This window comes from Ptiloglossa arizonensis, chromosome 7, assembly GCF_051014685.1.
Source record: "Ptiloglossa arizonensis isolate GNS036 chromosome 7, iyPtiAriz1_principal, whole genome shotgun sequence".
Classification (NCBI taxonomy): domain Eukaryota; kingdom Metazoa; phylum Arthropoda; class Insecta; order Hymenoptera; family Colletidae; genus Ptiloglossa; species Ptiloglossa arizonensis.
The window spans coordinates 2,929,420-2,950,215 of record NC_135054.1 but is presented as its reverse complement, the minus strand read 5'-3'; the positions used below and the strand labels follow the sequence as shown (position 1 = coordinate 2,950,215).

The 20,796-nt window shown below is 32.7% G+C and overlaps 2 protein-coding genes across 5 annotated transcripts in view; both read left to right on the top strand.

Moving 5' to 3' along the window:
• Positions 1–20,796, top strand: part of Ipk1 (Inositol phosphate kinase 1) — a 375,197-nt gene that overhangs the window by 184,466 nt on the left and 169,935 nt on the right. The window lies entirely within an intron of this gene.
• Positions 14,147–15,406, top strand: LOC143149022 (protein BTG2). The gene has a single exon (XM_076315995.1). The coding sequence runs from the start codon at positions 14,870–14,872 to the stop codon at positions 15,404–15,406; it is 537 nt and encodes a 178-aa protein (XP_076172110.1). The 5' UTR covers positions 14,147–14,869.

Here is a 20,796-nt window from a genome sequence, read left to right as displayed (position 1 = left end):
AATACTTTATTGAAAAACGAGGGTAGATTTAAAACTGTTCGAGAATATCGTACGAAGATTGTGAGAAATTGCTTAGCATTATTGGATCACAAATATCGAAAAATGATATAAATTTTCGAGAAGAAATTTCAACTAAAGAAAGACTGTTGGGTCTTTGTTAGGTCTAACGTTCGGTCTTCCAGCAACAAGTGATTCCTATACATTTTAATAAATCAGTCAATTCATAACCGAATCCATAATTTTCCATTCTCTAATAACCTTAGATAATATTTTTTAAGTATACCAGAAAATTATGATATGTACATACACACCAATATCGTGTTACTGTTTTCATTTACGCATATGTCTATTTGTAGCGATTGTGCTATTATCACGTTGGGGATGGTGTAGATATATTACTGTAAGAACTGTTATTTCTTATTGATGTCATGAAATTTGTTAATGAACAGTAGGAAAAAGTGTTATTTAAATCTAGGTCGAAAAGTATGTTACTTATACGGTGTTGACCTATAAATCCATGCGTTTATTATATTTTCTTAATTTTTCCGCAACATATTCTCCAAACGCAGAACTTGTTCGTTTCTGTATTTTCCTTCGAGAGATTTCATTATTCTGTACACTTATTCCGCTTGTTGATCTTCTTACATGGTATTTATCTAGGTATTTTTTTTTTCAGTTGACAAAATGATTCCTTATTGATACTCTCTACGTAATATTGTTTCATTGTTTTGTCAGCATTCTGATTTTTTTCTTTCTTACAGACTACTTCTATAGGTATGTATATTCTATGATTTACAAACTAGTAACATAACACTCTTCTATGTAGTAAATATCTGAAATGCTGAAAAAGTGCGAAGATGTTGCAAATCTGTATAACAAATTCTGAAATTTTCCAGTGTTTAAGAACCATAAATAGCCAACACGTGGTACTAGAGATATCTACATATATGTTCTGAAAGCACATTCCTTAATTTAGCATCGTTTTACTTGCGGTGTTAGATACAAAATATTCTTCACTATATGCCGACTTAGCGTGACAAGACAAAATTTCGCACGGAGGAGTTTTTAAAAACTCAAATTTTTTGAAACAAATGAAACAAAAAAATATCGTTTACAATGCCTTCCTTTAATACAATGTCTTCGGGATTTCTTGCCCTAAGAGAAACAATTGTTCTACAACCCAAGTAAGCAAAAATAATTGTTTTAGCATATATTTATTTACACAAACTTCTAATGTAAAGTACTACATCAAGAAGTGCATATATCGCACCTGGATTGTTTTCGAATAGACCATTCTAGCGAATCGAGTGGTGAATTATTAAAGGAACAATCTTGGAGGAACGACTTCGAATGTACGATTTCTCTACTGAGAAATACTTTGCGAAAAATTGGAAGAAAGTCGATACCAGTAGCACATGAAATTCGAAATAAATTTACGGAATATTTTTATACAAATGGTTGTGTACCATGACAAGGAAAATATGACTTTAACCATTTTTTTTATATTTCCTTTCTATCGCTATAATTATAAAACCTATACTTGGTTCATGTACTAATTGGAAGTATCCATTGTGTCGCTTCGCCGATTTTTATCGTATAAAAATTGTAAATTTTTTAAATGTATCGGTATACTGGTATATACATATATGTACATTGTATATCATCCATAGAAGCTCCCAAATCTTTTGTCTCCGCTGATAAAAAAATTAACTTCATTTTTCTCTCAATTTGGCGAAATAACGTAATTCATTCTGGACGGTATCTTCGTAAACACTTTTATCTCTTTATTATGTATTTTATAACACGTATTTTTCGCGCCCTTCTCATTAGAGACTATCGTGATACTATTTGATTAGTGTTTCAATTTTTGAATTAATCCACGCCATAATGATTTTCGTCTTCCGAATATTGAATAAAAACTGACGCTTAAAAGCGAAATGATCATCGAATTCGGTCAGATCGTGTTAGAATTTGTTACAAACGCGTCCAGTCACACTCTGAGCTAGCGAGGTCCCCCTCAATGTACCGCCTCGCGAGCGACAGTGTCCGTTGTTCGTAGAAATGCGTTGTGACGGCGAACTACATACTGGTATATATGTACGCATGCATGTGTGAATTCAGCATAAAGAGAACAGAGGTGTATACTTCCGAAAAGCATCGGTTACCCGATCGGTACGAAATTTTTGAAGAGCAATGGAGCGAAGGAGTGGACTAAAAATATATAATTGTAGCTTCGGATATTTAATAATTTTCAAAATACTAATAAAAAACTTTCAACACTATACATTGAAATCTCACCTATACAGACAGTACTAATGCGACTGTTTTCACTGTGTAGCGGTCGCCGTCGACTGTCGAATAACCGATGACGCAATGGCGATATCGATCTCAATATCTATAGGGTGAACCCATTCAAAATCGGTTCACTTATTTTCAAATTATATTGCGTATTAATTTCTACGTCGGAAAATATTTGGTTACATATTCTGTACTTAACATAATTTTGAACAAGACTGTACTATAGGGCAACGCATATGGAATGTATGATACATGATTAGGAAGCTTATGAATAGCTCGGAGGTCGTGGTTATCGCAAACTTCCTAATCTGGAAATATATTTATGTAGGTAAAATTATTGCGGTGTGTGTGTAGTTATATAGTATATATATATATTAACAAATGCTAGAGTTAACCAAAAATGTTCAACAATATTTAAAAAAAAATGAATCGTCTATATACAGTTACTTACAAAATTGAACGTAGGTATATCTAAGTTGTCAATGATAATTGGCGGGAAAATAAACAAAGATAAACATTTTCAAAAGTAAAAACAATACATACATACTTTATTTGAACATTTCAGCAGTTAATCCTTTGAAAACATTTTCTTAAAAAATGAATTATTTATCTATATTTAACACTAAATGTAAAAATACTTTTATTTTATCGTCAACAAATGAAGCGTTCAATTACTTAAATATTGAAAAATTGAATTTTATAAAACTTGTATATTTTTTTTATTTGGAATTTGTTCAGCCGTATCCAAGTCACGTTACTTCGTTTTTATTTTACGCTTGATCATTATTTGTCATTCTTTATTAGTAAGAGTTTGCATCATGACTTTCTAAGCTATATACACATACACATCACCCACTTGTAACAATGCACCCAATATTCACCCGCTTACACCATCCAACGGTACCATGCACCTAATATCCCAAATACACGGGCCGATTTTAAATAGAACTCCCTATAGGTACTGAGTTCGATATCGTTATTGCGTCATCGATTACTCGACAGACGGCGGCGATCACTACCACATCGAAAACAATCATCGCATTAGCAACGTCTGTATAGAGAGATTTTAATGCACACTACCGAAAGTTATTTATCGATATCTCGAAAACTATGAAATATCCAAAGCCAAAATTGTACATATTGAACCTATATTCTCCACTATTCTAACATTTTGTGACGATCGACTGATACTTTTTGGAAGAACACTTACATATAGGAAATTCTACCTTTAGGCTGTAATTCTACACGCGCAACACTGTGCAAGATCACACTTGAGGCACACAAAAAGGTCTTTGAAAAGAAAATAATTGAATGGTATAAGAAAATTTATCTTTCAGACTTGTTTCACAAGAGCAACGATACACCATATAAAAAGCAATTGTATTTTCGTTTAAGTGGAATTATATTGTACTTTGTTTCAGGTAAATTAATTCTCTAATAGTTGTTATTCGGTGTATTAGGGATATTTAAAAAGTGATTTTTCAGGATGTTTAAGGATGTTTAAAAAGTCTTATTACATTCTATTTGTATTTATACGGGAAATGATATTTTGTAATTATAAAACCGGAAAAATAGTTAAACATTTTTCTATATAATCCTTAAATTAAGAGTATTTCATACATCATATACATTTAATGAATTCTATAATTTGACAGTCTCAATGGTCTTCGCAAATTTTATTAAACTCAACTTGGTAATGCTATTTTACAATTTAAAATGAGTTTAGGTGCATAGCGTGTGCAGCGTATTATATTTATAAATATTGGAGCGGAAAATTGATTATGAACTAAAGCATATAATTTTAATACGGTCTTCCCTACTCGTCACACACGTTTTTCCGTTAACATTTTGTAACTTTATGATGTAATTTTTTTACTTGTCTATAAAAATAAACATTGACATTAGGTGACCTAAAGACGGATACTTTTCACAGTTAAATACTTTCTGTTGACATAAGACACCTAATCGGATCTAATCGTGTACACTCAATCGTAGGGGTAGTGTTTTTATTTAAAAAATCGATCTTTCTTTATCTCTGGCATGAATCGAGCCGCGCACTTACTATTCGATGAGGAGAATTAACTGAATATACTGCGAGTAAGCAGAACAGGACAACATCGATAATTAAAGCACATATGATCGGTTATCTACTAATGAAAATTGGAATTTGTATACTTGTAGAATAAAAATGTGTATTAAATGCTTGCTAAATTGTTCAAATAAATAGACCGAGTTTGACGAAACAAGCAATCGTTTATCCATTGACCTACACTAAACGAAAATATGTACACGTTTTTTTATTTCTTCAAATTATATTGTACTTATTAATTTTATTATGTCCTTCTTAAAAGCGTTAACGCAGTAAACCTTTTATTTTTATCATTTATCATTAATCAACCACTATTTGAACACATAATTCAGTTTTATTCTTTGTTTTATTTGACTTAATGCAAGCCTAATGCAAGGCAATGACTTAAAATTTATTTTACTTCTCATTATGTCTTTAAAACATGTATTTATTATTTTTAATTCTTTGTAAAATATTATATCATTTTCTTATATCAATTTTTTTAATGTAATATCATTTCATTATTATATATAAATATTCGAAGATAACACGAAAGTGGTTGAAAATGTTTACATATTTTCGTTTAATTGTTGTTTGTGAACGCATGCACAAAAATCTGGAAAGCCATTTTAAGAATGGCACACGTAGGAACCAGGAAGGCAATATTTAAGAATACGTAACCCGTCCAAGAAAAAGCATACTTACACAATTCTGTCGTTTTTGTAAGACGTATCGTAATCGCTCTCTAGACTTGTCCTTATTTGAACAGAAACACTTACATTAAAAGCAAGGGACATGGAACAGGTGAATTGATGACAATAAAACGTTCGTTACGAGACAGCTGATACGTGAAAATAAAGAGAATTTGGAGCGAAGTAGATAGAGAAGGAGCAACATATACATGAAAACAACAGAAGGCGTTTACATCATCATCTCAATGAACAGATTTAGCAGTCTCGTGTAAGTCTAAAGTAATTTTCAACAAAAATTAATGAAAAAACCAATATCTCTTTAACTGAAATAAGTGTGCTTTTGTACCATTTATTATATTTTTCTAAGAATATTACCGGTGGATTAGCGAGATTTTTCTGATAAAAATGAATCTAAACTCGATTTCATTCAAATTACGTACATTTTATCGTACGTTATACAACTCAGTTCTAAATTCGATAAGTGTTTATGTTAAATTTCAAATTGCATTATACGGGGTTTGATAGTCATGCACATTGAAAGGGGTACGGTATAGAGAACGGATTCTTTTCTTATTTAAAAATATTAGAAGCCTCGTATTACAAAAATTATATACACGCACACGCACGATTTTTAAATAGCATAATAATTTGTCTAATTGTCAACAGTGATATTCACTTACACGTTTTAATATTCGAACACGATGGTACTTGTGTAATTATTGCTTTATCTACTTACTTGAAATGTGTTTATCGAATTTTGTGAATATATTTTAATTTATAAATACGTAGAATTAATTATTTGATTCTTTTCAACATAATAAATTATAAACGAAATTAGATCAAAAAATATTTGAACACGTAACATTACATAGCGTTTTGTCACTGTACATATACAGATACTTATACAAAGTGCCTGTAATACGAGCCGTGGTCACTGTTGCGCTCACTCTCAATGTATGTCGTTCACTCTCCTCATCAGAAAGTTCGCAGCGTAACTATGTCCCAGGGAAGAGCGGTAAACGGGTCCGGCTCCAATTTGAATAAAATTACAGAATTTAAACAATAGCCAAAAATATTAGATACGTATCTTTGTTTAACCGAGTCAATTTAAATTAAGGGAATAAAATCTCCCTACAAAATTCTTACTGAATTAAAATTCAGAAATGATTAGAGATAATAAATTCTTTTAACAAAATGATACATGATTTAATGTATTAGAATAAATGCTAGAGTTAACAAAAAATGTTCAACAATATTTAAAAAAATAAATCGTTTATATTTATTAAAAGAAATACAGAGATCAATCTTATAATAAGAAAAATTGTACTTTTTATTCTACAAGCAACACGAAATAATGAATAAAATTGTTCTATTATTTGTTGTTCTCATATGTGTATTATGAAAAAAAATGTAACAACAACAAATAATACAAAAATCCCATTTCTTTTGCCGGTTGCTCGTAGTACTCGCGTAAATGTTAACTGCATGTAAAATAATACACTTGTTGAAACAGATGCAGTTCACAATTTCGCAAATTAACTACAGCAAATAGAATTTATATACTGATCTGTTATTAGTCTTTAAAACTATAAATGTATCGCAGTATAAATTTTATTTGGGGCATTTTGTAGTTTTATATACATTTAAATTTTTTACAAATGTGCAAACATTTACAATCTAATAATTACACTATATAATCTTTGTAGTGAAGGTATTCGTCGAAAAATTGTAGAAGAGGTTTCTTACACAATCCGTGTTTAATTATCGCAACATCACCACAAATACTGCATTTTGGTTGAAATTCAATGGACGAGTAACAGTACTCTACACAATTTTTTAACATATTTGATCTTTCATCTATATATGTAATTACTATCTATGTTTTTGGAATGAAAAATGTAATTTTTCTTGGTTTATGAATAATCGCTGTATTTCTTCTAATAAATAAGGCCCATTTACTGATTTATTGGAATTGATCCTTTTGAAAGCGCTTTTCATTAATTTTAAAAACTGTTTTTGCTTCGTGAAGAAAAATTATTTGACTTAACTATAACTTTACAATATATAAGTACAGAATAACATTATTGCTACATTTAATGGAACAAATTAATTTTATCGTGTAACATTTTGAATTACAGTCGTCTAAAATGATTCAAATAACGTATAGTTAAAAATATGTACGTAATTCAAATAAGGTTGAGTTACATTCATTTTCATCGGGTAAATTTCGTTAATCTATTGTTAATATTTATTGAGACATTTTTAATTTAGTCAGGGCTTGATATCTCGTGAGAAAATAAGTTGAAAGTATAGAATAATGTTTTTGAACGTGAGAATTCATTTCCGATGAAAAGAACTTTGAAAATCTGTTAGGTATACATATAGTTATTCACATTAGTATTTGGATACTGTACTACCTCTACATTTGTTGTAGTATACTACAAGAGGAGGTGATTTAAATATCATATTACTTATTTTACAAAAACATGAACCATTCATTGCAAATTGAAAATACATGAATAATTTCTTTCTAAGAATAACATTTAGTTGTGGAATACATTGTAAATAAAATTTTTCATATTTTTACGTCACATTAATATTAGTAGGTATGTACAATACGTATGCATGCATACTAATTGTAATATCGACTTGATGGACTCCTCTTTCTATTCATGTTTATATTTATAAACATGGGCGATGTCATTGCTACTACGTATTTACTGTCCATATGTATTATTAGTCTCTTTTTGACCAAATTACATGACAGTTTTTTGTTTAGAAGTATGTAATTATAATGTGTCTGCTGCGAATTGTTTATATAGAGAATACTAAATGAATCGTATATATATATAATATATATATATATATATATATAAATATATATAAAAATATATGTATGCACTACAAAGACTGCATAATAATTTACTTCAAAAAGCACAACTGTATATGTAGCAACATAATCGACATTTCATAATGTTGCTTCATTAATAAAATTAATTTTAGGAAGTAATAGTCTTATCCTTCTCTATGAAGTTATTCTGATGAAATACAAAATAAAAGACTATTAATACAGATCGATAGTGAGCAAGTGGTAGTAATAACAGGAAGTAAAAAATGACATTGCTCATATTTATAAATACATGCACAAGTAATGATAGAGATCTTTCAACTCGAAGCTTACAGCTAGTACACGTGTGCCTTAAAAGTTTTCAAAATTATTTTTTTTTCGAAAATGAAGTTTTGCACGCAAAAAGTTAATTCTGAAATTTCAATTTATTTTTTCATGAGAATTCATCCCCAGCTCTGTTGCGCTACGATTGTAGTGACACTCTCTATGTACTTTATTATTATATATTTATTAGTAGTATCTTTGATGTAAAATGATTGATAATAATTATTTATAATAGTAATGTTAAATATAATTAATGTAAATAACCAATATGTGGAAAGAACATAAAATGGTTAAAACGTTTGTTACGTGATTGGTATAGTTTATCTTCCCTATGAACAGAATAATGTAACTGAGGTTATATTAAGGTTTCAAGGTATGAAATTATATAGATATTTGTACTTAACTCTAAAAATTGTATCTATCGCAGTGTGTTAAGAAAGTATATGTAAAAGATCAAATATTATAAATATTCGGTTTATTGTTTTATTTAATTTCATTTTTAATCAATTGCTTAATACGATTATAGTATATGTTACTGAAAATAATCTTTTGTAACTGTTACTTTTAAAATCAAGTATTATAACATAGATGCAGTCAAGAGTATGTTGGAATTTCCAAAACTAGATTTTCATTGCATTAATATCTATTGATAGGAAATTGTTAAGCCTAAAATTAAAAAATTTTAATTCAAAAATGTTATTACATTTATGTAAATGTTCTTTCACGTTTATTGACATATCATTACGTGTGATATATTTATTCTTTAATTTTATAAAATATTTAACTAGTATTTCCATTTTTGAACAAAATTTTAAGTGACCAAAACTGTAAAATCGAAAGCTCTTTATAATAAAATGCTTACCTACGCTAATAATGGCTAAGTATAATGTAATAACACAATGATCATGACGATCTTATCGTCATTGATAAAACTGTCTTGAAGGTATAAAAAAAAGTATCGAAATTCGAAATCTCATTAGTCGATGACTCGTCGCGTGCGCGTGCGTTATCGTTCTCGGTAGCGAACCGTCGGGTGGTATTGCTCTTTCTCGGTCACTCTTGTTATATTCCGTGTACTATCCTTGTCAGACGGTACATGCGTACTTCGGCTTTAACCTGAGGTGAAAAGAAGTCGATTCCAGGAAAGATGACCGTACCTTCTCCGGATAAGTGACCAGGATCAGACTCAATTTGCAATCAGTTTGTTGGAGTGATTATAAAGTATAAGCGGTCTATGTAAATTACTAAACATGAATCATTTGCCAATTCTTTGTTTACGTACATTGAAACATATGTTTCAATGTACATATAATATTTGCATTATTATGCGAATACATTATTATTAAAAATTGAAAATTTTTGTCGTTAACACTATTATAGTCGGTCATTTTTCTGGAACTCTAACTTGTTTAACTTGCGATTCGTCGAAATGTTCTTTTATCAAAATAAGAATAAAAGTTGAAATTTAATTTTAAAATATCATTGTTATAAATACTTGTTATTTAAATTTGTAATAAATTTAACCATTACAAATATGAACAAAACCATATTCACAAAGTAAAGAAACATTTAAATTCAAATTTAGGTTTTAAAATTTGTACATGCATTTTTGAACAGTAAAATTAATAGAACACTTTTACATGTTAATAACATGGAGTTGTATCTGAATTTTAAACCTTAAAAAAAGAAAGTCGTCCACAGACGTTCGTTCAGAGAAAGTTCTTATTCAGACTTGTACACTGTATACTACAATGAGCTTATCTAAAATATGTTGTCCAGTTCTTTGTCATTGAGAATATTAAAAAATATTTATAAGTCTTCGCATGAGAATCAATATTATTATTTAACATTTTTCATGTTTATTTTCGATTATTTTTAGAAAGAATGCATAAGGTTTTCTAAACAAATTTTCTAAAAGGTACATGTAAGATTTTGTAACGCAATAACTAGCATCATTGAATTATATAATAATTCATAAAAAATTAAAAATAGATGTGTTTGAAAATTTAAGAAAAGGTGCTTATCTACTTAATAATACTGAATTTTCCATTTTTCAATATATTTCAAATTAACATTTTATCATTCGTGTCAAGGAAATATGTTATTGCCAGTGTAAAATTCCAAATTATCATTGTAAGATTAAAATAAGAAAATAAAAGATTAACCTTCTTTAAAGTAATTTTGTAGGCTTTCTTTACCTTTCATTTATAATACACGATTAGTGAGATTCCTCTTGTCTACAATGTACAAAACATACAAAAAGGAAAAGTATATAAAAATATTCACAAACATACATATATAATTCAACAATATTATATGGTAGTAATTTTTTTGAGTCTTAAGGGTTATGCAAATTTTTTAATTGTGTAAAAAATTTTTTATTGTCAAATAAATTATTAAAATACTTTATTGTCGTAATGCATTATCAACTATGTTACAATTTAAATTTTATAAAGTCTGTTTTTCTGCTTTTAATTAATTTGAAATTAGTTTGTTTCTAGGTAGTTGCTACAATCCTAAAAATATAGTTTCATTATCTACCTCCTGTAAGTTTGAAAAGATTAAGTACACATCATGTCAATAACAACTTCCTATAATTTACAAAAACATGCAATATTATATCAGCGACAACGAATATGTTAATTCTTCCGTTTTTGAGTTTTGACTTCTTGAGTAACTTAAATTTGTACTGTTGAATATCACCATTACAAACGAATTTGCATTAAGGAATTATTAAGAAGTAAGCATTTCTATAATTTAAAAATGGTGTAAATAGAAAGAGATAAATTTGTTTAAAATAGTTTAAGGCCATCTCTGCCCGTATTCTTACTATTATTGGATCCTTGTAGAAACTGATTATGATATTAACGAAAGATATTACTCCAAGAACACCCAACGCACACTCGTAAACCTTGGATAGCGTCAAATACGATAAATAATTTGCAAGTTTTAATTGATGTAACATCAGTTGCATCTACATACATCTGTACGATTTGTGTTTCGCTTTCTGTATAACCACGTTCGATTCTATTTAAAACAGTGGTTCGCACTTAACTGTTGAAAATTTATATAAAATTGTTCGATTCCGTCTCTATTTGTCATTCATATGAATCACTTTCGTTAAAAGCATCGCATTATTTTCCGAATAATCTGTATAAAACCCACGATCTTAAAAAAACATTTACAACTGTGACTCATGGTATACGGATATTGTAAACAGGTAAGTCTTTGAGAACCGCTGATCCAAATCGTAGAAACGCATAAATAGAATTCGTGAAAAGCGAGGGGACTTGGTAAGGGTCGAAAGGATTACACAGCAGGCAGTCAACTGTTTTTGATAGTAGGGCAGTACGAATCTCAAAATCGGCCTTGCAATCGGTTTTATACGAAATGTGGACTGACTGGTCACGCGGGTGCATTTTATGGATTTTTTAGTTGCCTCCGTTAGTTTCATATTATTATATTATTAGTCTTATTCGGTCTAGGTAGCTGAACTTTCAGGGATCAGTAATGCTCATCGAGGGATCGTGGATCACAAATCACCCTCGGCCATCAGGTATGTATCCTTTTATCAAGCTTGGCTAGGAAGGGAAATAATCCGACAGCGGTAGAATGAAATAAACGGGAGAAATTGTGAGAAAATCGATACCCGAAACTCTGCGCTTTCCAACTCAATGAAGGGAAACACGAGACAAACGAACTTTGCGAATTTCATGCCAAGGTAGAAATATCTCGTAATAAGCCAAGTTTCTGCGAATCGAACTGTTCAATAAAGATTTTTATATTTAAAGTTTTTCTATAATAATTTCTTAGTCAAGAATCCTCTTACTCGCCCAATATATATGTATTTGCCCAACAAACAATCGAATTTGAATATTTAAAAAAAATTGAAAAATTAGACAAATCCTGTAACATTTTAAGTATGTCTTAATTTTATAGAGGTACGAAATTCACTGTGAAAATATTTTTTATACTTTTTACAACTATGTACTACAATAATTTTCGAAGAAAACAATAACAACAACGAAACGTTTAGACATAAATAATTGCTTGTTATCCAAAATTATTACAATTTTCTTGCTTTTTAAACGTTTTTCGTACTAGATATTAATATTATTATTGGAATTGTTATGTCATTTTAATGGGTATCATGAAATATTAATGACATTGCTATTTGTAAAATCATTGATTAACAAAGATTTATGGCATACAAATAGTAAACAAATATTTACCCATTTATACATTTGTAGTAAATTTTTTTAGTTTAAATTTTTTAATATATCGATCCCAACATTTTCGCTATAAAAAGATTTTAATATATTATGATTTATTTTCAATAGAAATTACCCTTTATTCTTTTTGGAACCTATTTTTAACCGTACTTTCGAATTTTATGTTATACGAGACGAACATATTTCCCATATACTCATGCCCCGCGAAGAAATCAATCTATCAACGGAAGTATGGTATTACCGGACCCGATATTTATTTAGTTGCGCTAACAAGGGAAAACCTGTAAGCCACACGACATCAGAAAAATTGTGGAAGGAATCATAAAGTCTATTGTGTTTAGCATCAGTGTACTACAGGTCGAAAACTAACACAATAAAATGACGATAATAAAATGTAATTTTCCTCATTTACATTTCTAAAAGAAAAGTTTTCTTAGAAAAGTAAGCTTTGTTCCTCAAGTGATTGTTCTACAAACATTATTTATAATGTACGAGGAGGATGTTTTTGTTTTATTTGTTCTTTGAAAAATTAGTATAATAAAGGTAGAAATTGCAAAATGAAATGTAAGATAAATAAATGCTAAGAAGCAATGAATTGATTGTAAAGTTACACAGTACATTATGTGTAACACACAATGGTAGTCGCATTATACAACAATATTTAGGAAACTTAATATATTAAAAAATTCCACAATAAATTCTTATAATTTTAAGAAACAAGAAGAATTGTTACAAATAAAAACAAAGAATTTGATATCATTAATTACAATTTTAATTAAGATTTGAACGCGTAATAATTAAACAGTTATTAATATATGTGCTAATATTTTGTAATTCAAAATATTTAACAATGAGTCTTTTTTCTCTACATTAAATTTCTTTTAGAAAAAAATAGAACTATATTATTTTCACAATACTTCAATAAATAAACAGTTGTTAACAATAATTTGTGGTTAATTTTGTTTAAATTACAATTAAAGTACACTTGTTGTCAGGTAAAATTTTTGTTTAAAATATTTTGAAATACAAACATTTTAGTTTTTAAAACAAACTTTCCATGCAAAGTGCAATAAAAGCTGCGGTATAAATTTGAGTTTAAAGAAGTAAACAAATATCTTTTAATGTATAAATTAAAACTGTTATGAAATTACTTTACTTTCTTCTATAATGTATTTAAAACTACATTGATGTAATATTTACAATACATTCATGGACATTGTTGAACTATCTAAAAAATTCAGTTTATTATTACTTTTAATTATACTTAAGAAATGTGCTTTTTAGCAAGATACAGATACATAAAATAATGTCTGCTTGAAGTAGGGTTAATTCGTCTTTTGGAAAGTATTTTCCCCGATTTTGAAATTTTACATTGATACGTCTACATATGTAATCTTCTTCGTAACTCGGTTTTCGGTGAAACGTTTTGTACCTACATATCTTCAAAATCGCCCACTCCTTCAATGACGTCGGTGTAAACCGGTTGAGAACCTTTATCCGTGCAGACGATCCGTATTCGGGACGCAGCTGCAGATGTTTGCGCAGCAAGAACGCGCAGATTGTGAGCACGTGACTGGCAGCCATGGAGGGAATCGAAATCATCCAATTGGAGAGCGATTACTATCCCCGCTCTAGTCTACGTGAACAAAGAGACAAAGCTACTTGGTTCGTGTCGACGGTTGATGCCACTAGAAAGTCGTTGGCAGTTGGTGGGTGCGGTTGCTTCGCGAGGTAGAGAGAGGTGCGTCGGTTTAGGCTTTACGAGAAAGTTTTTCCGCGGTGGTTGTAAAGTGTACGGAGTGAAATAACGTGGAATAGAAGAGAAAGGTTACCATCATCGCAATTGTTTGAGTTTTGTATTCTACCGTCTTGTCGATTCTCACTGGCATCCCACGGATCGGAGAAACGATTTGGACCAAGTTAACGACCGAAAAATTACGATCGCGACATCTCTAACTTACGAAGGATTATCTCGTCGGTCTAGAGAAAGACCGTTCTTACTAATTCGGAATACGTCAATCGAAGCTACGACCACCGCGAAGTTTTTCACGTTGAACGAACAAGCTGTTCGTCTCAAATCGTCGATATTCGCGAAAGAATTATTTAGAACCGACCGGTATTTCTTTTTCGCGCTGGAGCGTCGACGAACAAATACTAAGCGCGACCGTGCGACGTGGCCGCGACGCCATTTTGTGAAGATTCCTGTGCGCGTCGCGCGATCAACAACGGCCTCTCTCGTCCCGTGACCCACCAAGTCGAGGAAGAAACAGTGTTTCCTTTCGATCGCAGCATCTCCCTTAGCAACATCGGGAGAGAGGAAAAAAAGAAGGTGGAGGAGAAAGAGGATTGGTGTAACATCAAAGTTTTATCGTAGTTTGTTCGACCTGGGTTGCATCGCATAGCAGCCATGAGACTAGAAATTGTGTCGGCAGCGGATTTTTTGGTGCATCTGCTGCGTCTTCAGACAGGACAGCTGTCCGAGCGTCAGCTAGAAATGTTCAAGTCCTCTTTAACAGAGGTCTTGCGTCATCGTTATAGGGATCACTGGTTCCCAGATCGTCCAAATCGTGGTTCCGGTTATCGTTGCATACGTATCAACGGTAAAATGGATCCGGTAATTGCGCAGGCAGGTGCGAACGTCGGTTTGCTGCCTACAGTATTGCACAGCTTATTTCCAAGCGAGCTTACAATGTGGATCGATCCCTCGGAAGTATCATACAGAATCGGAGAAAATGGATCCATTTGTGTTTTGTACGAGCGTACGGAGCCCGAACCAGAAGAATCGCAGCAACATCAACATCAGCATCAACTTCAGCATCAGCATCAACTTCAGCACCAGCATCACCAACAGCAGCAGCAACAACAATTTGAGAGTTGCAAGGACTCTTTGTTGCTCGAGCATTCGCAGTTTAGCGAGCAAATCGCCGCGTTTGTTTCCAGTTGAAGCGTTTATTGGCATAAGTTAATCGGTACGACGACGCTAGGCGTCTCGCTTCATTTCCATTGGACGTGCATCACGCTCTCGGACTGATCAAAGCACATGCGTTTCGTGATATGTGATCATGCAGCCCTGGTCGAGTGAATATTTGACTCGTGTACTCGAACGCGCAATCTTACTTCATCGATCAAAGTTTCATGAAGTAGTACAACATCGCGTCGCTTGCTCTTTCGTGCGTCTCTTATGGAGACCAACACCAAAAAATATACGGAAAGCAAATAACCTTTTTGGCCAAGTTCTTCGAAGAAAAATTCGTCCATACGCGTCGTCCGACGGGTCGCAACCATTGCAACCACGACTGACTCTAGTCCAACCGTACGCGAGTCATCCTGAATATTCGTTGATCGTACGAAAGAGGATACTCATGGCGGAAGATCATCATCATCGTTAAATATTTGAATAGAATACTGCGCGTTCGCGTAACGACGTACTCAGACCAGCGGTCCTCTTGCGTCCTGGTGTGTCTCGCAAGAAAATTCGGCTTTTTCCAACTTCGAGGGAAGCAGCGCCCAGCGAGACTACCTGCAAAGTGAGAAAAAATGGGTGAGCTCCACGAGGAACTCTCTCAGCCCGACAAATTGATCTCAGCCTCCTCCTGCGTGTTTCTGATAATTCTAAAGGGAAATTACGCGGAGTGGGGAACAACGAACCAGTCTGACCCTCTCCTCTGTTCTGGAACGAGGAAAAACAAAACGAGCCTCTCTTCCTCGAGAAGATTTCAACAACGTGTTTTTACCGTCGCAAATCTCTTTTCTTCCACGAAGTTTCTTATGCATCAATTTAACGGATTACTCTGAAGCCTCTGGTGTTCCGATGTTCTTGGTAAGCTCTCCCTATTTTGACGAAGACAAACAACATCGAGGACGAAGATAAAAGGGAAGAGCAACAAATTCATTTCCGGGTGAAGGATGAATGAACAATTGTCCGTTGTATTCTCTCTTCTGTTCGCATCGTCACGGTGGTCATCAAGGATTTTTCTCCCGAACCTCGCACTGTCAATGCAAATTACCACCGAGCCACACACAGACACCAGACACTGACAATTTGAAAAAGAAAACATACATATTTGTGTTGCCATGTCGTCGAACATACAGGAGAAACCCGTTAATCAATCGATTTCTGATTTTCTTCAGAAATTGACCCGGAGCTTTTCACGGGACACGTTAACGACGACGACGACGACTACGACGACGTTGTCGGCGTTATCGGTATCTTAGGAGCAGCCCGATTATCGTTTTTGGATCGTCCATCGTCATCATTTGCATTGGTCGTCGGCTGTCGAGCGATCTCAAGCTCGGCCCACATGTTGGTATCGTTGACACAATAAGAACACACGTTACACTGCATACGTACAAACCTTTAACAAAATGCGCGAGTTTATATGTACATATAAATAGGTATTATGTATGTAGAAGGCCGTATATACGTGTAAGTGGACGAAAAAGAAACTCACGCGTATATGTTGTGTCAAATTGTATATTATCTGTTTTGTGAGTGGAGGAACACACAGAAAGGAGGAGAGAAAGAGAGAGAATGATACGAATAAAAGGTGAGCGATAGATAGAGAGAATGAGAAGCGTACATGCGTGTGAGAAAGAGAAACAAACAAATATGAAGTAAAGAACTGTGATTTTCTTCGCATGAAGAGAGAACGGTATTTCGTGCACGTGCCGTACAATTATCTTTTCTGGTGTTTCGGACGTGACAAAATAATTGAGATAAATGGAGAATGCATGTTAAAGTGAATGAGAAATTAGTAAAAATGAACAGCATAAAGTGACTATCTTTGATCTAAAAATTTACACGTCGTAATAATGTTAACGAATCGGCAGCCATTTCGTAATGTTTCTCAAAGAGTTCGCGTATTTTATTTTCGTTGAATTCGTTGCAGGTAAAAATTTTAAAAGTGAAGTGCTTGTTCAGTGAACTCAAAATTAACATCGAAAATAGTTCTCTCGATCAAATTTCTTTGACTTCATGTACCACAATTTTAACAATTTGGCTTGCTTGGTAGATAATTACTTTATTTAAAATAGTTGTGAAAAATGCCTTCTTAGTCGTTGCAATACTTGGCAAATACAATATACAATTAATAATGTGTACAATAGAATCGAGTGTGTAAGTTTGAAAGTTGGAAGCACAAATGGTTTAGTTTTTATCTACTTTGTTGATTCAAGATAAAATTCAATTTTACGTAAATGTGCACGTATATGTATATGTAGTTGTACGATTATTTCGTGATAGTGTATCCAATTGGCGTGTCCTGGGTTACACGAAATTTGGTGAAAAATATCAAGTGAAATGTGAAACGACCATCGATCGTTTAACGTATCATCTATCGTCGGCAAATTGTCTTTCTTTGCCACGTATCTGATTCTTTGAAATGTTTGCTTAAGGCATACGCGAAAAATTGAGTTCCGTGCAAGAATTCGAGAGGATGTGGTTTGTTGGGGGCGACGATGATTCAATCATGAAAAAATGTGACAAGGGATAAACTGGGAGACAAGAGAGAAGTGTGTTTGTGAGAAAGAGCGAAATAAAAAGGCCGGTATTTGTCGCGTTCGGTATTGAATCAGAAGGCTCTGTATGTAGCAATTATAGAAACCGTGTCTGTGATTATATTAAGAATAGAGAGACAATATAAGCAATCTCTGTGTGAACGACCTAATTAGAGGCGTATGTATTCGTGATTCTACGGCACGCATATACGCGCCTATATTGTACCGATATATAAAAAGTATATCTTTATAAATATGTTTATGTTCAAGAGTATGCATGGCAATTTTAAACGAATTTTTAGATTAATCTTTTAACGATCATACCTTTCGCGGATTGTGCATTATTTACGTCTATGAATATATTCTATACGTTAACTCGATTCTTTCTCGGGTTGCATCTTCTAGCGTTTTTATAAACAATTTAATATTTTATCCGGTATGAAGGATTCGATAATTGTGTGATTTATTAGACTTTCAATCTTCGATTCTTGGATGTAATACATTTGTCACGATTATTTACTGCAATTAAAATACAAACGTTCGATTAAAATTGCTAAACATGCTCACATTGCGAAATTACGATAGATCGCGCAGAGCACGAAAAAGAGGAGAAAATCTGGAGTTCGCTCTTTTATTTCGAAGATCAGAATGCAAACCGTATCTCTCTGAACGACCATTGACAAATCTGTCGTTTGACGAAACTGGAGAAAGTGTGAGAGTCGAATGGCGACGTGTAGAAATCTCGCACACCGTATAGTCTGTAGACGATATATGTATAATATAACTTGTAAGAGCTGTAAAAACGATGTTCCTTTTTCTCTTTTATTTCAAGCCATCGGAAGAAGGTAACCGACGATAATAAGGCGCACTCATCCGATAAACCGTTGATTCGCGTATACACATGTATATCTACACGTAACAAACTAACAGATACACGAAATGTACGAAATTACACTCATAGCGTGGCGAACAAGCGGCAATTCAGCGAGAAAAATTGTGAGAATCAGAGCGAGAGAGTTTATTTCATGAGCGAATTGTAATTACTATATATACATATATATACGCATATATTATATATACATACTTATATATATATATATACATCTTGTAACTATACATAGTCCTTCAGGAAGAATTTGTACAAACCCGCTGGAATAAGGCACCAGCAAGTCTGTGATTTTAGCTTGGTTAATTCAGTATTTTTTTAAATAAAACGAGACAAAATCAAGATAAACGATAAAAAAACAAGATTCGAATTTCGAAAGAGAACTCGTGCTAGAGAGACGTGAGCAAGAGAAAGTTCTGTATGAGAAAAAACATAGTCGTTTATACTGTGTTGTGTGCAGAGTATAGTGAGAGGTCCGTGTCTGACGCGCACGTGTGGGAGGAGGAGGAGGAGGAGGAGGAGGGAGACATAAAGAAAAGAAAACTCTGCAAAGTGCAGACGGGAGATATTTATTGCGTGTATATTTAATGGAATTTGTATAAAAATCATCGCTTCTATGCCGAGTTACAACCTTAAAATTTAAAATTTCAGATTTTTTGTGTACAAATGCGTACTATCGCTATGGACTCTAGTGTTCCCAATTTGACTAAAATTGTAAATATGATGTTGATGTACATGTGATGCATTTCGATCATAAATTAATGATAGTGTGTAAAATGAAAAACGAAAATAATTTTATCATTCTCTTTTTTTCTTGTAGACGATAATAAAATGTTTATTTGATCTCAAGTTTTAGAGCTTTAATTTTGTATGATCGTAAATACAAAATATTTGTCTTCTGTAAATTCAGATTAATAGTGATGGAATTATTTTGTTTATAATCTCACTTTATCTAAAATCTCATAAAAATTTCGATACAATTTTTATACGTTTTCGTGCAAAGTAAAATTTTTATCATTCAATTGAAAATGTACACAAATTATATGCGTCTTCCGTTCGCATTTTCCATATACACACGTTCCCTCCGCTTTCTCTATCGATGGACGAGAGAGAGTTACAGTGTGTGCAAGACAGAGAGAAAGAAGATGTATAGTCGGTAAAAGAGATATAGTGAACCTTTAGAAACGTACTCTAGTGGTATGTAAAATGATGATACCCTTACGAGTGCAGGCCTCCAAATGTGTTTTTCATCATTCTTTACAGGGCAACAATGTATTTAATATTCTAGTGTTTAAAAACTACGCAGAATCGTGACCCTGGGCTCTTGACTCCATATATTCAAGTACATTATCGTTTTCGCGTTTCACTGCTTTTATGAATTCACTACATATATCTCTTCTATTCACTATACAGAGAGTACGAAATTAGAGAATATGCTGCGTGTCTTTCTTTTCTGTAGAATTGATGCTTTTGTTGGGACACCAGGAAGGAGAATGAGTGAGTGACTGTGTGCGTGAAAGAGAGAGAGAGAGGCTGAACATGAGAGCACAGCAAGGGAGAAAAAGAGGGATGGACAGTAAGAGAGCGTGAGGCCCGGCAGGGGTGCACAACTCGGGTGAAGTGGGCCGTGGGTTCCATCGTGGTAATATAATTGTGATGCCGAATTATTATACTGATTAGAGAGAATTCATAGCGATTTTAACACACATTCAAGCTAGAGAGACGAACAAGATTATAAAAAAGACATTGACCCAAGGTCATTGAGATCCGAATTCGGCGGCCCTGTTGGCCAGTGCACAAGAAAAAATAAACACATCCACACATGCAAACTAATTGTGAGCGAGATGATCTATTCGAGGAATTCTGTATAAAGGAAATTCGCTTTACCAATAGTCATACAAAAACACAGATAATACACGTTGGAGACGCAATGCACATACACATGTACACGT